This window comes from Polyodon spathula, chromosome 8 (assembly GCF_017654505.1).
Source record: "Polyodon spathula isolate WHYD16114869_AA chromosome 8, ASM1765450v1, whole genome shotgun sequence".
Taxonomy (NCBI): Eukaryota; Metazoa; Chordata; class Actinopteri; order Acipenseriformes; family Polyodontidae; genus Polyodon; species Polyodon spathula.
Window position 1 is genome coordinate 15615547 of NC_054541.1, and position 20381 is coordinate 15635927.

The 20381-nt window shown below is 41.1% G+C and overlaps 1 protein-coding gene across 5 annotated transcripts in view; it reads right to left on the minus strand.

Moving 5' to 3' along the window:
- Positions 1-13730: 13730 nt before the first annotated feature.
- Positions 13731-20381, minus strand: part of LOC121319509 (transcription factor ETV6-like) — a 34710-nt gene continuing 28059 nt past the window's right edge. For all 5 annotated transcript variants that reach the window (XM_041257004.1, XM_041257003.1, XM_041257002.1 and 2 more), the window contains 4 exons: positions 19492-19959; positions 16553-16695; positions 16069-16169; positions 13731-14489 (listed from right to left, as the gene is read on the minus strand). In XM_041257004.1, coding sequence (XP_041112938.1) covers positions 14387-14489; positions 16069-16169; positions 16553-16695; positions 19492-19959 — 815 coding nt within the window. In that variant the 3' untranslated portion in view covers positions 13731-14386. The remainder of the gene's footprint in view (positions 14490-16068; positions 16170-16552; positions 16696-19491; positions 19960-20381) is intronic.

A 20381-nucleotide genomic window follows, 5' to 3' on the forward strand; every position in this document is an offset into this window, starting at 1 on the left:
AGGTGGCCTGCAATGCTCCCCTCCCATGCCTCAGCATGGGGAAGGGGGAGAACATAAGAACATAAGAACATAAGAACATAAGAAAGTTTACAAACGAGAGGAGGCCATTCGGCCCATCTTGCTCGTTTGGTTGTTAGTAGCTTATTGATCCCAAAATCTCATCAAGCAGCTTCTTGAAGGATCCCAGGGTGTCAGCTTCAACAACATTACTGGGGAGTTGATTCCAGACCCTCACAATTCTCTGTGTAAAAAAGTGTCTCCTATTTTCTGTTCTGAATGCCCCTTTTTCTAAACTCCATTTGTGACCCCTGGTCCTTGTTTCTTTTTTCAGGCTGAAAAAGTCCCTTGGGTCGACACTGTCAATACCTTTTAGAATTTTGAATGCTTGAATTAGGTCGCCACGTAGTCTTCTTTGTTCAAGACTGAACAGATTCAATTCTTTTAGCCTGTCTGCATATGACATGCCTTTTAAGCCCGGAATAATTCTGGTCGCTCTTCTTTGCACTCTTTCTAGAGCAGCAATATTTTTTTTATAACGAGGTGACCAGAACTGAACACAATATTCAAGATGAGGTCTTACTAGTGCATTGTACAGTTTTAACATTACTTCCTTTGATTTAAACGATGGTGTCCGGTGTCCAGTTACCACATTAACTCTATCCTAGTCCCTACAGCACCACGGGGCGACCTGAGGCACCGTCTCCAGACCTCTGGGGCAAGGAGCCAGCAACAAGGACAGGGGAATGCCAGACGTGGGGCCCCAATGCACCAGCTCCCAGGGAGACAGTTCCAGCGGAACTGCCCCAGGCAGCCTCCAATTCAGTCTCCGCCCCAGTCTCAGCAGGGGCTCTGAAGGCTTGCGGCCGTTCACACACCTTCTGCACTATAGGCGCTGTTGCACCTCAGACTTCTGGGTGCTCACCTCCATACACACCGGCTACGCACTGCAGTTCCACTTTCGAGGGATCACAGTCACATCTGACTTTGCTCTTCAACAAATATGTCCTTGTCCGCACTGACATGTCAATGGTTGCGGAGGTAAACCACCAGGGAGGGCTTCGGTCCCTGGGGTTACACAGCATAGCCTTTCGGCTGCTGATCTGGGCACAGAGGCACCTCCTTTCCCTCAGGGCTGTACATCTCCCGGGAGTGGTGAATTGTGCGGCGGACCTCCTTTCGAGGGAGGGTCCTCACCTGCCAAAATAGTGACTACACCCTCAGATAGTGCAGTACATTTGCGAACACCTTGGGGAAGCCCAGGTTGATCTCTTTGCCATGGCAGAGACAACCCATTTCCCCCTGTGGTTCTCCCTCCACAGCTACAGAGGTCCACTAGGCGTAGACACCCTAGCGCATGAATTGCTTAAAGCGCTTTTGTACGCTTTCCCACCTATACCACTGCTCCCTGCCTTCCTCAAGAAGGTCAGGAGAGAGGAGGCGACAGTTCTCCTGGTGGCCCCCAGATGGCCTAGGAGAATCTGGTTTTCACCTCTGCCAGCTGCTACGAGGCCAGCCCTGGGAGATCACGCTGCGCATGGGTCTCCTCAGTCAAACAAAAGGCACCCTCTAGCACCCAGAACTGGACAGGTGCTGAACAGGACCATCTGTCGCCGTAGGGCTCTCAGACGCAGTAGTGAGTACACTGCAGAAGAGGGCTTCTTCCGCAAGAGCGTTGTACGCCTATAAGTGGAAGTATTTTCAAAACTGGTGCATGGCCAGAACCATGATACCATGTATTGCCCTATAGCAGTTATTTTACGGTTTCTGCAGGATCTACTAGAGGTGGGTAAATTCCCCTCTACATTGAAAGTGTACCTAGCAGCCATCTGTGCTTGCCACGTTCCCATTGACTCCCCGGACACTCATATACTGGCAACCCGTTTTCTAAAGGGTGCTTGGCGGTTATGACCTCCTATAAAGGCTGTCCTCCCTGAATGGAGTCTAGACATGGTACTGGAGGCTCTCACAAAGGCACTTTTTGAGCACATAGATACCGTAGAGCTAAAATATCTCTCAGTGAAGACAGCCTTTCTATTAGCTATCACCTCCGCTAAGCGGGTCAGTGAGCTACAGGCACTGTCCGTGCACAGTTCCTGTATGCCTGTTTGGGACAATGGAAACAGGGTATCGTTGCGCACGAACCCTGCTTTCCTCCCTAAGGTGATTACAGCATTTCACTTGAATCAGTCAGTGGAACTAAAGGCTTTCCATCCCCCTCCCTTCATGGAGGAGTCGGATATGGCATTGAGATGCTAAGTGGATAGAACGAGAGCGCTGCATCAGACTGACCAGCTCTTCGTTTGTCATGGCGAACAGACTCAAGGTCAAGTCCTCTCTAAGCAGCAACTGTCCCATTGGATTGTGGACATGGTTTTGACAGTGTATACTAATGCTGGCCTACCCCCACCTGGGAGGGTGGCCATGCACTCAACCAGAGGTGTGGCTACGTCATGGACCCTATTCAGAGGTGCCGCGTTGACTGATACATGTACTGCAGCTAGCTGGGCTATTCTGCACACATTTACCAGGTTCTACCAACTTAATGTCATAGATCCCTCTATGCTTTTAATAGGCAGTATGGTCCTTGAGGTTGCACCCTCACACCGCTAACACTAGATGGCGGTAGAAAGATGCCCTTCATGTGCTGTCCGCTCATTCTCCCTCACGAAGGCTTTGGTATACTTTCCCAAAAGTATCATTGGCGGTCACGGATGTAACCCCAGTTCCCTGAAAGAGAATATGACCAGACAACCTTGTGAGGTCGCATCACTCACATTTGTGGGTTCAATGCAAGAGACTGCGTCTCCGCGCAGTGAATATTTATTACCTCTGTGAGGCAGGACCGAGGACGTAACTCTGTAGAGGGGCCTATCAGCAACTTTGATATAAAATGCTCAGCGAATACCTGACAAGCAGGCATATCCTAAAAGTATCATTGGTAGTCATCTTCTCTTTCAGGAGATAAGCAGACTACCACATTGAGATTGTTTTGTTGCATGTAGTGGTCTTGTCTTTTGAATGCAAACTAAATAAATGTTCTCTAGCTTCAGTAGATTATATATAGTATATATATATATATATATATATATATATATATATATATATATATATATAGATATATATATAGATATATAATATATATATATATATATATATATAATATATATATATATATATATATATATATATATATATATATATATATATATATATATATATATTATATATATATATATATATATATATATATATAATTGTATACATGTAAATAGCCGTGTCGTGCAAATAAACAAGAGTAAACATTAACTAATAATTCAGTGTTACTTTCTACAGTTTAATACTACAGTACGTTGAATCAGACATGTCAAGTATTGCATTGAGTGAGAAGCGCTCTACGAAGGCAAGCAAAATAATCGCATACCGAGAGGAGCGTCAATTTCCTCTTAACCTTAACTTATTTATTTACAAAACTACAAATAAAACATCGCTGGTTCTTTAAACAGAGTTAGACTGACAGTCTGTTACGATCTGCTGAGATCCCCTTGCCATCCAAAGCGGCTACAAAGATGTTTTTTTTTTAAGGAAGAGTTTTAGTATTGCACTTGGTGGAATTACTTTGTCCTAATAAGACACACTTCAATATTTATTTATCAGTTTCTCGTATTAACTTACTTAGTCCACTATAACGCCCCATTGTTGATTACTATTCCATAGCAATTTAAACCATTAATTCCCTGTTTTCTTTAATGTGTCAAACAGTTGTGCCAAATTGACGCGCACATACCTTGAGGTCCCGCCAGGAGAGGCAGAGTACAAAAGCCACTTGGTCACATGATGTGAATAGAATTAAGTCTGCTCAGTCTAGGCGCAAGTCCAGACAAGCCCACAAACAGGTAGATATGCAGAGAAAATATTTAATAACCCCTATGAAGTGTCTTCATAGGGGAAGGGAAGTGTAACAGGCCTTTATAAAAGGAACACAGAGTGCGCTCATGGTGGGCTGACTCCTGCCAGAGTGAGTAGAGCACTGATTTTGAATCAGTTAGAAAACTCTAGAAACCACAAAAGGAAAACTGAAGAAAATACATATCACTCTCAGGACCTACAGAATACCCAACTCAAAACCGAAAAGAAAAGGAACCTAAGTTATCTGCATCATTTTTAGATGTTTTCCTGGGTTAATCCAAAGGAGTTTTGAAATTAACAAAAAAAAAGGAAACAACAGCATTGGTTCATGTAATTGTAAACTTGATGCCATAAAGCTGATTGCTAGATGGCTTTTAGTCTTCTAAAAACACGCCTAGGCTTATCTAAACCTCTGTCACAAATTGACCAAGATGTAGAGATAGCAGCTGCCAGAATCCCTTTGAAAAGTGAGATGTGCATCTCCAGGGTTCTATCCTGATTGATAAATGCATGTCACTGCTAAATCCTGCATGAGATGATCAGGTCTCTGGAGACCCCCGGGAACACTGCAGGGGAAGTTTATTGTAACACTCAATAGCTGCACACGCAGTTACGTGCTATTTCATTTTGTGCATAAAATCCCCCTTCTGTATCTAGTCCGCTCTCACGTGATTGTTGATTCATTGCCACCACCACTAAAGTTGACAATAAACCTATGTAGTTTTCTTTTCCTGGAAAGTCAGCAATAGATCAAGGAAGTGTATTAGGTTACATGCAAGCAAGGCTGGTCTGCACAGCCTGCAACAATGTAATGAAACAACATTTCTCTTCCAACCACAGGTGTGCCATGCTGGAACTTGCAAGTCCCTTGTGAATGTTTCCCATAGTAAAAGCACAGCAAAGTGGAATAAAGCACAGTGAAAGCATGGTAACGCAGAGGGGAGTACTGTAAAGCACAGAGGGGTATGGTAAAGCAAATTTAAAAGCATGGCAAGCCAGGGTAAACTGTAGCAAATACTAAGTGTGGAAAGCATGGGGGATTACCACAGCAATACACAATAGACATACAGTTAAGTAACTTTTAAAGGGGCCACAGCAGTATATATCAGGGTTTGCTACAGGTTTTGGGACACATTTCTCATTAAAGATATTCAGTAATCAAGGGCCAAGTGGGATCTTTGTCACATTAGGGTTCCTTCTTCTATAAATAGGATTACTGTTGACTTATTTATAGCCATATTATGCCCCTCACTGTGGATGAGTAAAGCATGTATCTGACACTTCCCATTTTTACACATTCCTGAGATATAGGGGAAGTCAGTCTGCTTGTCCATCCACGTCACTTATTTGCATATAACTGGAGAGTCGCTTATCTAATTGTCATGAAACAGTATTTACATTAAGTTATGGAGTGTCAGATTCTGGGCATGACTGTCTGTCCACCCTTCTTTTCTTTAATATGTTACAGAAAATGTGTGTTACTGAAAACATTATTATTATAATACAAGGTGAATGATAATTTTCCTATAAACAAAGACGTTTTACTGACTTATTATACACAGTGGTGGCGCGAGACCCATGTTTAATAAGATTGTTTGTGCACAATAAGATTGATGACAAAACAGATAACCTGCATTTTTAAAAACAAAGTTTATCATCAGTACACAAACACAACAAAACACTGTCAACACAAACAGCAACAATGGCCTGCAGATTGAAAGTTTTATTCACAGAAGACTGCCGCTCTCGTGGTTTATTTCACCAGAACCCCTCAATAGAATTATAGCTTTATTATGCACAGGTGAGTGTAGATTGTTTGTTTTATCATCATCATCATCATCATCATCATCATCATCATCATTCTAATATAATTAAGATCTTTTTTTTTATCAGGGGAGGGGGAGATATCTTGATGAAGTCTGAATGCATTTATTATTAAATATCTTCCGACATAGAAGACTGTACTTGTATCATAATTTCAGAGCACTGCCTGGTCTTGCAAATCACAATCACACCTACCCTTTCAGAATATTCCCGGGATGTGCGCTTCAAACCACTACCTGTGTTTGCCAGCAGATGGCATCAGAGGCATATCTGCACTTCATGCTATTGTCTGTAGGGAAACAAGAAAGTCAACAGCAAAATTCAATTCAACGGAAAATAATTTTATTTAAAAATATATAAATAAATACTGTATCATAATTATGCCCAAAAAGTAGTGAAGAAGAAGAGCTCATATGGGGACAGATAAAAAAAAAAACTCTCTTCTAGCCTGTAAATGGGGACACATAGCTTTCCAGAAACCTTTTGACAAAGTCCCGCACAAAAGATTAATTCTCAAACTGAACGCAGTAGGGATTCAAGGAAATGCATGAACATGGATTAGGGAGTGGTTAACATGTAGAAAACAGAAATTACTGATTAGCGGAGAAACCTCAAAATGGTAACCAGTGGTGTATCACAGGAATCAGTATTAGGTCCTCTGCTATTTCTAATCTATATTAATGACTTAGATTCTGGTATAGTAAGCAAACTTGTTAAATTTGCAGATGACCCAAAAACAGGAGGAGTGGCAAACACTGTTGCAGCAGCAGAGGTCATTCAAAATGATCTACACAAGATTCAGAACTGGGCAGACACATGGCAAATGACATTTAATAGAGAAAAGTGTAAGGTACTGCACACAGGTAATAAATGTGCATCATAAGTATCACGTGGGAAAGCATTAGTAAGACCTCACTGTCATGTGCAGACAGGCTAAAATAATTGAATCTATTCAGTCTTGAACAAAGACTACGCAGCGATCTGATTCAAGTATTCAAAATTCTAAAAGGTATTGACAATGTCAACCCAGGGGACTTTTTTGACCTGAAAAAAGAAACAAGGACCAGGGGTCACAAATGGAGAGACAAAGGGGTATTCAGAACAGAAAGTAGGAAACACTTTTTTACACAGAGAATTGTGAAGGTCTGGAACCAACTCCCCAGTAATGTTGTTGAAGCTGACACCCTGTAATCCTTCAAGAAGCTGATTGATGAGATTCTGGGATCAATCAGCTACTATCAACCAAACGTGCAAGATAGGCTGAATGGCCTCCTCTTGTTTGTAAACTTTCTTATGTTCTTATTTGGAAGACAAATCCATGATAACCTCATATGAAGATGCCATTTTCCCCAGTATAAAGCAATGGACAGTTTTGAAAGACACATGCTTTATAGCAACCATGTTTTTTCATTTTTAAGTTCTCCGTTTCCATCTTAATCTCAGGACATCGTGTTACTGGCTGAAAGCGAGTCAGCTGACAGGGGAGGCACCTGATTGGCGAATGACAGGACAGAAATTGTTGAGAAGAGTGGGGACAATTTTACCCTTCAGGTGAAATGACCTAGGAAGTACAACACTATCTGAGAGCTTTTTATTTTTCATCCAGTGCCAGATATTAGGTTTTAAAATAGTAATACGTTTACTATAACATGTGGTTCTTTCAAAACTGCACACTCAATACCTTATAGCAGCAGGTATAATGTATGGAATTGTATTGTTTGCTTCAATAACGTAAATGCCTTGCAGGCTAATAATGGCAAATCATGGCCATATTTTAGTGGTACAGCATATTATTGACATTGTTATGGCGGGTGTCTCATGTTGCCTGTAATGTTAGTTAGTGACGTTAATTTTCTTTAAAAGACACAAAGCCACATCCGTCCGTCATGATGTTTTATTGGCTAAGCGTCAAAAAAGCAATTTATTAATTGAGCAATGTGACTTTGTACAGGCATTTCCACCCAGTGAAAACAGCTTGGGAACTGCAATTAATTAGCAACTTCTGCACTAAACATTATTTGATGATAAAAATAGAATGAGTTTGATCAAGATTATTACACAAGGTGGGTGTGTTTAAAAGAACTATGAGGACAGGTTGAAATAATGAAACCTCTTCAGCCTGGAATAAAGAAATGGAAGAGGGGACTTGATTGAAGTATTTCAAATCATAAACGGTACATGGCTAGTCCTTGAGGTTTTAAAATATCTTTTTTCTCCAAATGACTTTCATGGTTTCCCTTGCAGTTCAACTTTTCCTTTTGGCATGTATTGTCTTCAGTTATCCAGAACCTTGGTTAGGACAATTCAGAGAATGCTCTGTCTTTGTGGCAGTAAGATTCAAGGGTGCATTGTTAACTAGTAAATCTTTACACAGGGTTTCATGTGTGCTGGTACATTGATGAGAATTTTACAGTTTGCAAATGATGAACTCAAGAGAAACACATGTTTTGGCACACATGTTTTTCACCTTAAAACATAACAATTAGTTTAATATTTGAACATTTCCACAATAATATATATTAAAAAAAAAAAGATTTACTGTATTTAACATTTGTAAGCATTAATTAAACTATATGGTTAATTCAACAGAAAACTGCCCCATTAACATGTGCCCTGTGCTTTTCTATTTAAAGTGCTGCACCCAGTGAGCAATGCTCATCCCCAAGCATTATGACAGATACAAAAAATACTAAGATCAAGCTTGCCCTTGCCTCCCCCCCACAGTTTGGCACAACTGTCAGTCACTGCTTGACAGAGACCCAGGATGGAATGGCAGGCAGGGGGTGTTGAGGTCAGGATGCATGCTTGCTTGCTTGCTTGTGCTTGCTTGCAGAACCAATGCTGTAGCCATGTGACTCAGCGTTCATAATTAGGACAGACTTCCATTAACTGAGGTGTCCTTGAAATACCCGATAGCCCACAATTTCAGATTTCTCTTATTTTGGTTAATAGAAAAAGTCAAACGAATTTACAGAAAACACAAACAAACACATGGAAAATCTCTACAACTTACAGATATTTCAGTTTTAGAAAAGCTGCATCATGTTTTTAGGATTGTTTTAGGTTTTTTTTTTTTTTTTTTTTTTTTTGTATCTGAATGATTTGTCATTGCTTTTATAATGTGGTTATTTCTTGCTGCCTTCTCCAACCAGGACCCCCTTGTAAATGAGATGTACATCTCAAGGGCACTATCCTGGTTAAATAAATGCATTTGAAATTTGACACCTGAAAGTCTCAGTTGATATTTAGGTAACACAACTTGGTTTTACTGTTATACAATACATGCATTTTATTGAAAGAATACCTTGTAAAAGTTTACCACTGTATTTTCGCACTTCCCAGGCTTTTCACATTATCATACTATGCATTTACCCTAGTTTTAACTATTTGCCATGGTTATTAATATGCATTAGCATACCTTGCTGTGCTTACAATGCTTACCTATGCTTTACCATGCTTTCACTTGGTTTTTTACACATTTCTATGCTTTTGCTATGGAAAACTTTTCTAAAGGCATTTATAGAAATCGATCAATTAGGTATAACACTAATTAGGTATCAATTAGGTATAACACTAATTACAATAGTGATGCATTGTTGTACTCACTGTGCAGTTATTTTTATTTTTTTTAAATGGAGTGTTAACAAATGTTATAAATTTCTCTTTACACTTACTTTTCCTTTTAAAGTCTGGATGCCTGCAATTAGTCATGATAGGTTCAGCAGGAAATGGAAAAAAAAAAAAGAAAACAAAGCAAGACAGACCTAACTCCTATCAGCCAATTCTGTCAAGAACAAACCTCTAAACCCATATACCAATCCTCTGGCCGAGTGTCTCAGTCATTTACAGACATAGTTTGTTTCTTAACTTTTTGCAGTAAGGTGCACGCAACAGAGTTTACAATTTAGTGACAGGTTGGATCCAGTTTCCTCCTGGTGATTGAGTCACTCTCAAATGTATTTTAAGAAGTATCCACTTGAACAAGCGCTCAGTTCCTTGTGTATCTTAAGTGGCTCAGGGCGCTGTACAAACCATTAGAAGGACTGGAGCTGGTGCGAAATCAACGGACAGCTGCCTGTCTGGGGGCTTCTATTACCAGTGCAAACATTAGGGCCACAGAAAGATAAATATTTTACGAAATAAGAATTTGTTTTGTGGAGCTACTGACAGCAGCAGAATCAGCAGCCTTAGTGCCAGTACAAATCCTACTGGTAGTAACGTCTGCCTTGTAGATATTGTATAGGCAAGAACTTGTTGTCATTCAACTTGGTGTGGTGTCTTTGTCCCTGGCTAATGAACTGCTAGCCCATGGCCGTGGTGTAACTATTTTTGTGAATGATCCCAGTCTTTTAGCCATTAACCTCTCCTGGATAATTACTGCTCAAAGAGGTTTCATTATTTTAACTTGTCCTCCTGGTATATCTCATAAACCTCATGGTCTGTCTTAGCCATTCAGGTTCCTGGTCATTATCCCGTAGGTAGATGCCCTCTAAAAGCTAACAGCACTTTAGAATCTTGAAACTCGATTTAAAGGGTGATATAAATGTCAAGGGGACTAAGTGACCCAGTCCAAAGTAACCTCAAAACTATTTTTTTTTAATGTCTTTAGCGGTCAATAACTGACCTTTGTAAAGGCTTGAAACAGCTAAGTACACGTAATTACAACTACAGGTAACGATTGCTACAGGTAATGACGCTACAGATAATAACTACAGGTAACGATTGCTACAGATAACTACAGGTAATGATCGCTACAGGTAACGATGCTACAGATGACAACTACAGGTAATGATCGCTACAGATAATAACTACAGGTAATGATTGCTACAGATAACTACAGGTAATGATCGCTACAGGTAACGATGCTACAGATGACAACTACAGGTAATGATCGCTACAGATAATAACTACAGGTAATGATTGCTACAGGTAACAATGCTACAGATAACAACAACTACAGGGAATGATCGCTACAGATAACAATGCTACAGATAATAACTACAGGTAATGATTGCTACAGATAACGGCGCTACAGAGAATTATAACTACAGGTAGTGATCACTACAGGTAACTAAGCTACAGATAACTACAGGTAATGATCGCTACAGGTAATGATGCTACAGATAAGTACAGGTAATGATCGATACAAATAAGGACGCTACAGATAATAACTACAGGTAATGATCGCTACAGAGAATTATAACTACAGGTAATTATCACTACAGATAACAACAACTACAGGTAATGATCGCTACGGGTAATGACAATACAGGTAATGATCACTGCAGTAACGATGCTACAGATAATGGCTGCTACTGTTTAGTTTAGGGATTAGACTACTGTCCTTTTTGTTTGTAGGGACTGGAACTGGACACAGTATCCTAATTATCTTTTAATAACACACATTGGTCTATTCTTTTTTCCCCTATAAACACAAGGTCCCTCACTTCCAGCCCAGAAACTAGTTAATAACTGTTGCCTGTGTGGTCTGTCTAGAAGCCATGCTTATGGGATGTTTCCTGACGTTCTCTTCTTCCTTCAACAAGGAAAGAGGGAATCTGCAGCTCTTACATAACCCCCTTTCACACTGGCACTTATACCCAGGTTCTGAGTTACAATCCCACGTAGTGTAAAACCATGTACCTGGGTCGTGCATGGGTTGACACCGACCCACCGCAGGATGTGGGTTGAGACGCTTTGACCCAAGTCGAACAAGACAAAATACATGCTGGCCGTTTGTAAGCGGACAAAGTAACAAACAGCATTTTATACCCACATTGTGTGCTTGCTTCTGTCACCCAGGTCAACCCTCTTCAAAAAGCAGTGTGACATCACAAAGCCAACCTGCATGACACAGGGTTGTGACCCGGGTACAGCATGCCAGCATGAACAGGGCTATCGATGACATCTGGAGTAGGGTTATGCTAACATTTCCCATAGAAATGCAGTAAGGGATAATGTGGGTAAAATAATTAGGCACACTAACCCCAACCCCCCATAAAACAACTATGAAGAAAACCACAGAAGCCAAGTCTAAATAATTTAAAAATAGGCATTTTATACTTTTTTATTGTTTTGTATTACTGAGATGATTGAATGACATTACGATTTTTTTATTATTATTATTATTTTTGTTACAAATGATTTAGCCCTGAGAAAAGGCAGCTTTGTTACATTAACATTCCCTTCACCAGAACGCTCGCATGCACCCACACATTCATACCAAAAACATTAACAAAATCAAAACATACTGCTCCGATCTTCATCATGCACGACAGTCCGCAATCAAGTGTGCTTCTCCCTGGAAATGAAAAGTCTAGGCTTCCTGAATATTTGAATTCATATTTGTGTTTTTGTACAATTTTCTATTGCTGTTTCTACTTTATATCATTGTTTACCAGGCTGACTCATGTATGTCCTTTTTCAACCACGAAAGCTGCTTCTGAAAAGACTCCCAAAAACTGCATTCCAAAGTTGTGTTTGAACTGACCGCGACTGGTCTGTAATTTCCATCCTCTCTGCAACTCTGATTTTGTACAGAGATTTCTCATCACAAAACTCATAGAGCAGAAATTAGTCTTTTCAGAAGGAACTCCTTGCGGGTGAACTTCAGTTAGTATGCCTTGAAAAATAATGCTCCAAGCTGAAACAGCAATAGAGAATTATATAAAAACACGCATTACAAAATACCAAATTAAGTACGTAGGGGCAGCAGGGTTTTGAACCCGGGTTGAGTGGTGCATAGAAACAAAGTATATGAGACACTCTAGTGTACACAAGAGATATTCCTTTAGATTAGGCTCAGCAGCTGATACACTGTGGTGCTCCTCTGCAAAATGCCCAATTCAGCTAGAACTGTAGGCATGTGTTATTTCCAAACCCTGCTACTGAATTACTAAAAGAAAGTCTTTTACAAACATTTTACCACAGTGGTGTTCTTCAGAGTCATATCGAACACAGCTCCTTGACATCTGTTCCAGGCACTCACAGCAATAGTACCTCCATGAGTGCTCCGTAGTTATGGAGACATTACCTCAGGCTTTAGAATTTTTGAAGTGATAAAAATACAATTATATATATATATATATATATATATATATATATATATATATATATATATATATATTATATATATATATATATATATATATTTACACACACAGTGCCTATAGAAAGTCTACACCCCCTTTCAAAATTTTCACCTTTTTGTTGCCTTATAGTCTGGAATTAAAATAAGTTTTTTTTTTGTTTTGTTTTAAATTTATCTACACATCCTACCCCACAATTTCCAAATTAAAATAATATTCTAGAAATTTGTAGAACATTAATTAAAAATAAAAACTGAAATAGCTTGGTTGGATAAGTGTCCACCCCCCTTGTAATAGCAATCCTAAATTAGCTCAGGTGTAACCAATCACCTTCAAAATCACACACCAAGTTAGTGGCCTCCACCTGTGTTAAACTGTAGTGATTCACATGATTGCAGGATAAATTCAGCAGTTCCTGTAGGTTCCCTCTGCTGGGTAATGCATTTCAAAGCAAAGACTCCAAGGCGCTTTCAAACTGGATGACCGAGCAAGAAGGAGACTGATCAGAGAGGCTACCAAGAGGCCATTGGCAACTTTGCAAGAGCTACAGGCTTTTATGGCCAAGACTGGTCAAAGTGTGCATGTGGCAACAATATCCCAAGAACTCCACAAATCTGGCCTGTGTGGTAGGGTGTCAAGAAGGAAGCCATTACTCAAGAAAGCCCACCTTGAATCCTGTTTGAAGTATGCAAAAACATTCTGTAGCCATGTGGCAAAAAGTTTTGTGGCCTGACTGAACTAAAATGGAACTTTTTGGTGGAGACTTATCCAATTATGATCATTCAGTTTTGTATTTTTCATATATAATTTTTTTCTCAATAAAACCTTTTTTCCCCCTTAACAGTGTGGAGTACGGTGTGTAGATAAGTGGAAAACAAATCCTAATTTAAATGCATGAAACTCTGAGGCACTGACACAACAAAAAATGTTAAAAAAAGTTCAAGGGGGTGTAGACTTTCTATAGGCACTGTATATATATTTTTTATATTCCCTTCCAGTTGCACCATGACTGCAAGCTATCCTGTTCTGATTTTTTATTTAACAAAAAAAACAAATAGAAATTTGAGGTGGTTAAGGGCCCAATGCCCAGCTGACCAGATAAGGCTGGAGCAAGGCACAAGGAGACTTGCCCACAGTTGGACACAGAAACAGTAGTTGAGACTGTAGCAGATGTGTACCAGTAAGCACCTCCAAATCCCAGTGGATGTTGGGATCTTCAAGAATTCCCAGTTCTCCAAAAGTGTGTTTTTTTTTTTTTAAACTGACTATAACTCCTCAAATCAATCACAATTCCTGTAATTTTAAAAATGAAATAAAAACAGAAAATCATGAAATTCCTTAAAAAAACGACGTTGACAAAAACATAAAAAAAGAGGAGCATCCCAAAAGTTTAGCCAGATTGTATCCGGAAATTGAAAGTTGTCACTCTCCTGTATAAAATCCGGATATTCCCCAAGGCAGTCGGTAGATCCTCAGTCTCTTCGGTGTTTGATTAGGTTCTGCATGGCTTGAAGACGCATGCCGCACCTGTTTGTGCTTTCTGTAGACTGCTGTCGGTCTCGTGCTCCTCAGCAGCCCTCCTCTACGTACAGCTGGTCATCCAGATCAGACTCCAGGTGCTCCAGCCGGTCAGTCCGGCCGCTCATGATCTCATCAGGGGTCTTCATAAACCTGATCAATCAAAAGAAAGAGGAACGTGTTAGAAATGTATACCGAACCGTGCTGAAGCACTGCACCGTGTCACGCAACGTGGCTCGACTGAGGCTCTGACACAGTCAGTGGCAACTTGTTAAATTACTGACTCTAAAAGGTTTGCTTGGTTTGCCCTCAAATCACAGAACAGCGTGCCGAATATGAAGTCAGCATCTTAAACCCAGTGCTTCATTTGTGTCGGTGAAAGTTAAAAGTCTTATACTATGTTTTGCTCTCAAATGCAAGCTGTCTGAGAATTTTCAGTCATGCAAGACAAGCCTAGGCATAGGTGTACGTGTCTGGTAGCTGAAGAATATATCCAGAAGCTAAAAATTAAACAGTCAAAATTACTGGCATGCTTTACTTTCTTTTTTTTGTCTTGCGGTTGTTTTTTTAATTTATTTTTCTATGCATGCTGCTACTTGGTATATGATGTGGGACACAGCTTTATAAACTTGAAAAACCAGTATAGTACTCTTTCAAAGAAACTTGCTCTGGATTTTGAATGTGCGGTTCTTAAGAATGGTATGATTGTCATTGCTTGGCACCTCTCTCTGTACAAATGAAGCACTGCTCAAAATGTTAGGTCATTTGGAAACTTTTACTTTATACTTGCTAACATGAGCAAGGCAGGACTGGCACAAAAGGGCCTTAATGAGCAACTTGGCACAGCTCTGAAATATCAGTTCTCCTAACTAATGTATTCTTCTCGTTGTTTAGAATCACTTTGTGTAACATTTCCTGTTCCATATATATATATATATAGTAAAAAAAAAAAAAAAAAAAAAAGTGCAATGACAAACAAATGACTGACAAAGTGAATCTTTTTTTATTTTTTTTTTGGAACGGTCAATTATTTTACTCTGGGTTTTCTTCCCAATTTAGAATGTCCAATCCAATAAATTTGTTCCCCTCACCACAGCAATTTGCTACACAGAATTTTAGGTTCAATGGGTGTCCTCCGATCCCACGACAGAGTCAGCTTCCTCTTACATCCAGGAACTTGAGAGTAAAATGTCAGTGAGCTACCGGCCTCTGGAGGTCAAAGGCCAGCCCTGCAGGTGTCTGCCTGAGCTCACTAGGCTGAATCCTCTCTCATTACCTGAACAGCAGTGTCTGCCCTGAATCCTCTCTCATTACCTGAACAGCAGTGTCTGCCCTGAATCCTCTCTCATTACCTGAACAGCAGTGTCTGTCCTGAATCCTCTCTCATTACCTGAACAGCAGTGTCTGTCCTCAATCCTCTCTCATTACCTGAACAGCAGTGTCTGTCCTGAATCCTCTCTCATTACCTGAACAGCAGTGTCTGTCCTGAATCCTCTCTCATTACCTGAACAGCAGTGTCTGTCCTCAATCCTCTCTCATTACCTGAACAGCAGTGTCTGTCCTGAATCCTCTCTCATTACCTGAACAGCAGTGTCTGTCCTGAATCCTCTCTCATTACCTGAACAGCAGTGTCTGTCCTGAATCCTCTCTCATTACCTGAACAGCAGTGTCTGTCCTGAATCCTCTCTCATTACCTGAACAGCAGTCTCTGTCCTGAATCCTCTCTCATTACCTGAACAGCAGTCTCTGTCCTGGCTCCTTCCTGATGATGTTCAGCTTGTAGTAGTGCCGCAGCGCGCGAGACATCTTCTCATAGGTCATGTTCGTTCTGTTCTGTAGTTTTAAAGAAACAACGTAGAAATAAATGGATCAGGAATGCACACATTGAGCAGCGAGTACAATGCACAGCACTGGATTCCAGTGGAATGCACACATTGAGCAGTGAGTACAATGCACAGCACTGGATTCCAGTGGAACGCACACATTGAGCAGTGAGTACATTGCACAGTGCTGGGTTGCAGCTATGCTCACATTCCTGCTGAGGACAGTGGACTGAGATGGACCTTGTGAAGCACAGGAATCAAGGTCAGATCTTGAACCATTTTCATTTTGACACACCTTGTGAAATCGTACATTGCGAGAAATAATATTTTGTTGTAAGAAGTACTTTTTATACGATTTAAATAATTGTACTCCTCTCGAAACAAACTTGTTACCTTGTGGTTTCCCCAGAGCCGAGCCAGCCCGTTGGGGTCCACTATCCGGAACACCTTGGTCTCCGTGTCCTCCCAGCGGATGTAGTTGTCGTACCGGCTGTCAGAGAGGAGCTGATACACGTAATCCCACAGCAACCGACAGTCTGAGAAAAGAAAACATCGTCATTGATAACAGCACCTTTTAGATACTTCTATACTTCCTCTCTTAAAAGGAGGGACAACCAGGGCTGCAGGCAGTACGGTCGTAAGGAGGAGTGGGCTTTTAAGCATGGCCAAGTCACAGACATGCAAATTTAATGTACAGCAAGACCATCTCCTCAAAAGAACGTAACAGTCACAGTTTTCTGTGTAGAACTGTGCTTGTTGTGCATTGCTATAAGGACATACTGTACAGCAGCACGCTGCCCATTGTTAAAGTCCCTCCTGCAAGTGACTTGGTAAGGGAATCATGAACTCAATTATGCTTGAACCAGGGTTCCAAAAAAATAAATAATGTAAATCAGCAGGTGTGACAAAGATGAGGCCAGGAAGTAGACAGGACACAGATAGGACTGCTGAGTGAATTGCGCTGGTTTATTATAAAATAAAAGGTTTCAAACAAAAAACAAAAAACACAAAACAGCATGTTGGCCAAAATAAATAGACAAACAAAACACTGACCCAAACAAGTACCGTGCTGGGATGGTTTAGCACCAGTAGCAATTGTTATTATTAGTAAACTTCTCACTCCTCTCACTCTCTCCACAGTGAACAGCCAACCCCGTTCAATTGGAATCTCTGTACATCTGCGCGTGAATTGTGCTCCCCGTGGTTCCATCCTAATACCCATTTTATCTGCAAGTGAATGCCTACATTTAACCCCAGATTCTGAGGCTCACCATATCTTGTGCTGAAGTATGTTTGAACCAAGTTACTGGGTAGCGCTAGATGTATGTTACAATACGACTGTGAAATACAGACAGGCTCCATGCCAATATTATAATGCAATAATTTGTGCAAAAGAAGGTTTTCATCACTATTGCACAAGCGTATATCTAGAAAAAATACATTTTCACATAACCAGATTATGGGAGGACATTGAATATTGTGCCACCGCAGATATGGGATGTCTTGCTTATTAAAATCATTTGAATGCATTTCAAGAAGCAATGGTTACCTTTCTTCAAGGGAAAACCAAGGCATTCGGTCAACAAGTAGTGTGACAAGAGGTAGAAGGGGCACCATGAGTCCCATCCCTAAGCACTGCACACCACCTGGGGTGCTGGGTTACTCTTCCGAGTCACTGCACAGCAAAGTATTCAATATTCTCTACAGCAGTTTTTGTCTGGCTTTGAACCTGCCTGTGGTTTTGTTTTACATTCCACCAGCCAGACTGGATTTGCGCCAAGCCGATCCCTGGCGTCATTTCCAGCAAGTCTGCGGGTCTCGACCAATCGCTGCCTATTTGCAAAGGGGGGGATGATCTTCTGCTTCTGCCTTCCTGGTAATGTGTAAGAGCTGCCAAGTCAGGAACTTCAAGTGCAGTTGAAGCTGCAATTAGTTTCTTTGTCAATGTCACTGTGTCAGCTTACTAGGTGATCTCACACAAGAGACATGAGGTTGAAGAACAAGAACGTTTTGTGCCTCTTAATAGGCAGCTTTCCAACAGGAACTGCTTCTGCAGAGGTTTCATTGCTGTGCAGACGACACCCACGTTGAGAAAGTTTTATATTCATGAAACAGTGCAGAAAAGATTCACAAATACTTTATTTAGGTTCACTGTACCGTTTCAATGTAGGATTGTGTGAAAATAGGGAACTATCACGACCACCACCAAAAAGGATCAAGATGAATTCTAAAAAGTAGCTTCCGTGTTTTTTTGTTTTTTTTAAAAAGGGGTTCCAATTTATTTTTCTCCCTAATTTTAGAATGTCCAACTACATTCCCTCACTGCAGCCATTCCCCACAACTCACGAGAACTGACAGTTGACGTCCTGCGATCCCACGACCGAACCAGCTTCCTCTTTTAACCCAGAAACTCGAGAGCGGATGTCAGCGATCTACCTCTGGAGGACAAAGGCCAGCCCAGCAGGTGTCCTCATGACCTCGCAAGGTGCCTGGCCGATAGGGGGCGCTGTGGCGGGATTTTTCCAGTACTTCAATCAAATCTTCTCAAACTTTTCATTATTTTGGGTACATAGATTCAGTTGCCTCAACGGTCAGAATTACTTTTAGCTCTGGGACTAGAGAGGTTGCTCTTACTGGACGCCATAACAGACCACAGTACTCTAAGTGCAGTATCATCAGACAGGGTACAACCTCATCAAAACAGGAAGAGCCAGAAGAAGGGGAACCGTTATTAGAAAAACAAAACCACAAGGAACAAGAAGAAGAACACAATATACTAGACCAGGAACAAGAAAACAAAAGAAGGAACAAAAAACAAACATGTTTGGGAAATACAGTTTTGGCCAAAAGTTTTGCATCACCCGATAGAATTAACTCATTTTACTTCATAAAGTCAAATGAAACCTGCTGAACAATGTTATGTTAACATATTGAATTCTATGTGATATTTTTGAAATCTAACATGAAATACTGTGCTACTATTATGGCTTCCACCGATATCATTTTCTAGTTTCTTTAACTACATGATGTTAAATATTAAATTATGTCTCAATCCTAAAATTCTAGGTGATGTAAAACTCTTGACCAAAGCTGTATCAGAGTACAGTGCCCGGGTTCCCCTGAGCTCTGTTTAAAGGCCTTACTTTCAGTTAAAATGACCCCCAACAGCTCACCTGGAGACTGAACTGCTTCTTTCCTGTCATTAGTCAACGAGCTGCTTCCCATAATGACCGGCATGCTTTGTAGACAGAAACCTACCAGAGCTCTTAACGACCAATTGACATTTTGAACCCGGATCCAGGAGCCTGGGCGGATGGGAAGTGTTCACCTACCTGCTATCCTGCCGATGGGTACCCCCTGCTCCTCTGGAGGGGAGACGGGCAGCATGCCATGGTTCCTGTACAGCAGCTCCTCTCGCTGGGACAGGTTCCTGGGCCGGCCCTCCCGCGGGGGGGCGTTGAGGAGGAGCGGGTGTAAGAGCTGGATCACGCGGGGGCTGCCCTCGGAGGGGGTGGGGCAGCGGTGGTTATTGTTCTCGATTGGCGGGGAGACCGAGAGGTGGTAGGGCTCCTCAGAGGCTGGGGGGGGGTGATGGGTGTGGCCGCGGGGGTGCAGTCTCTCCTCCGGGGAGAGCCTGCGGGGGGCACCGTTGAGGGAGAGGTGCTGCCTGTGCAGTTCGGGGTCCGGAGAGGGGCCCTGGTTGTTCAGTCGGGGGGAGCGGGGGCGATGCCGAAGCTCGATGGTGGGAGGGTTGTGATGGATCTGGCTCTCTGCTGCTCTGGTGGTTCTTCGGACTGTTTCTAGAAGGAGCAGATACAAATAAATAGTTACAATAAGGACTGAGGTCTGTATGCATGATCTGAGCAGTCCAGGGGACAACTACAATTACAATGTTGTTTTGTTCAATTACGATTACAACGCTATTTTGTACAATTACAATTATGCTGCAGTAATTACACTTATAATTGCAATTACACTAAAATAAAGTTACATAAACCACTACCCACATTACCATGTTTACTCTAAATAATCCAGCAGTAATCACAGATGCAAATACAGAAACATTTTCAAACAAATGGAGGGTCAACAAAAGTGGTTAAAAATACAAGAATAATGATCGGAATTGAACTATAAAATGCATCAATTATATGGTATAATTGCAATTACAATAACGCAGGCGTGCCAAGGTTCCGCTGCAATGAATTCCAAACTGCACAAGTAC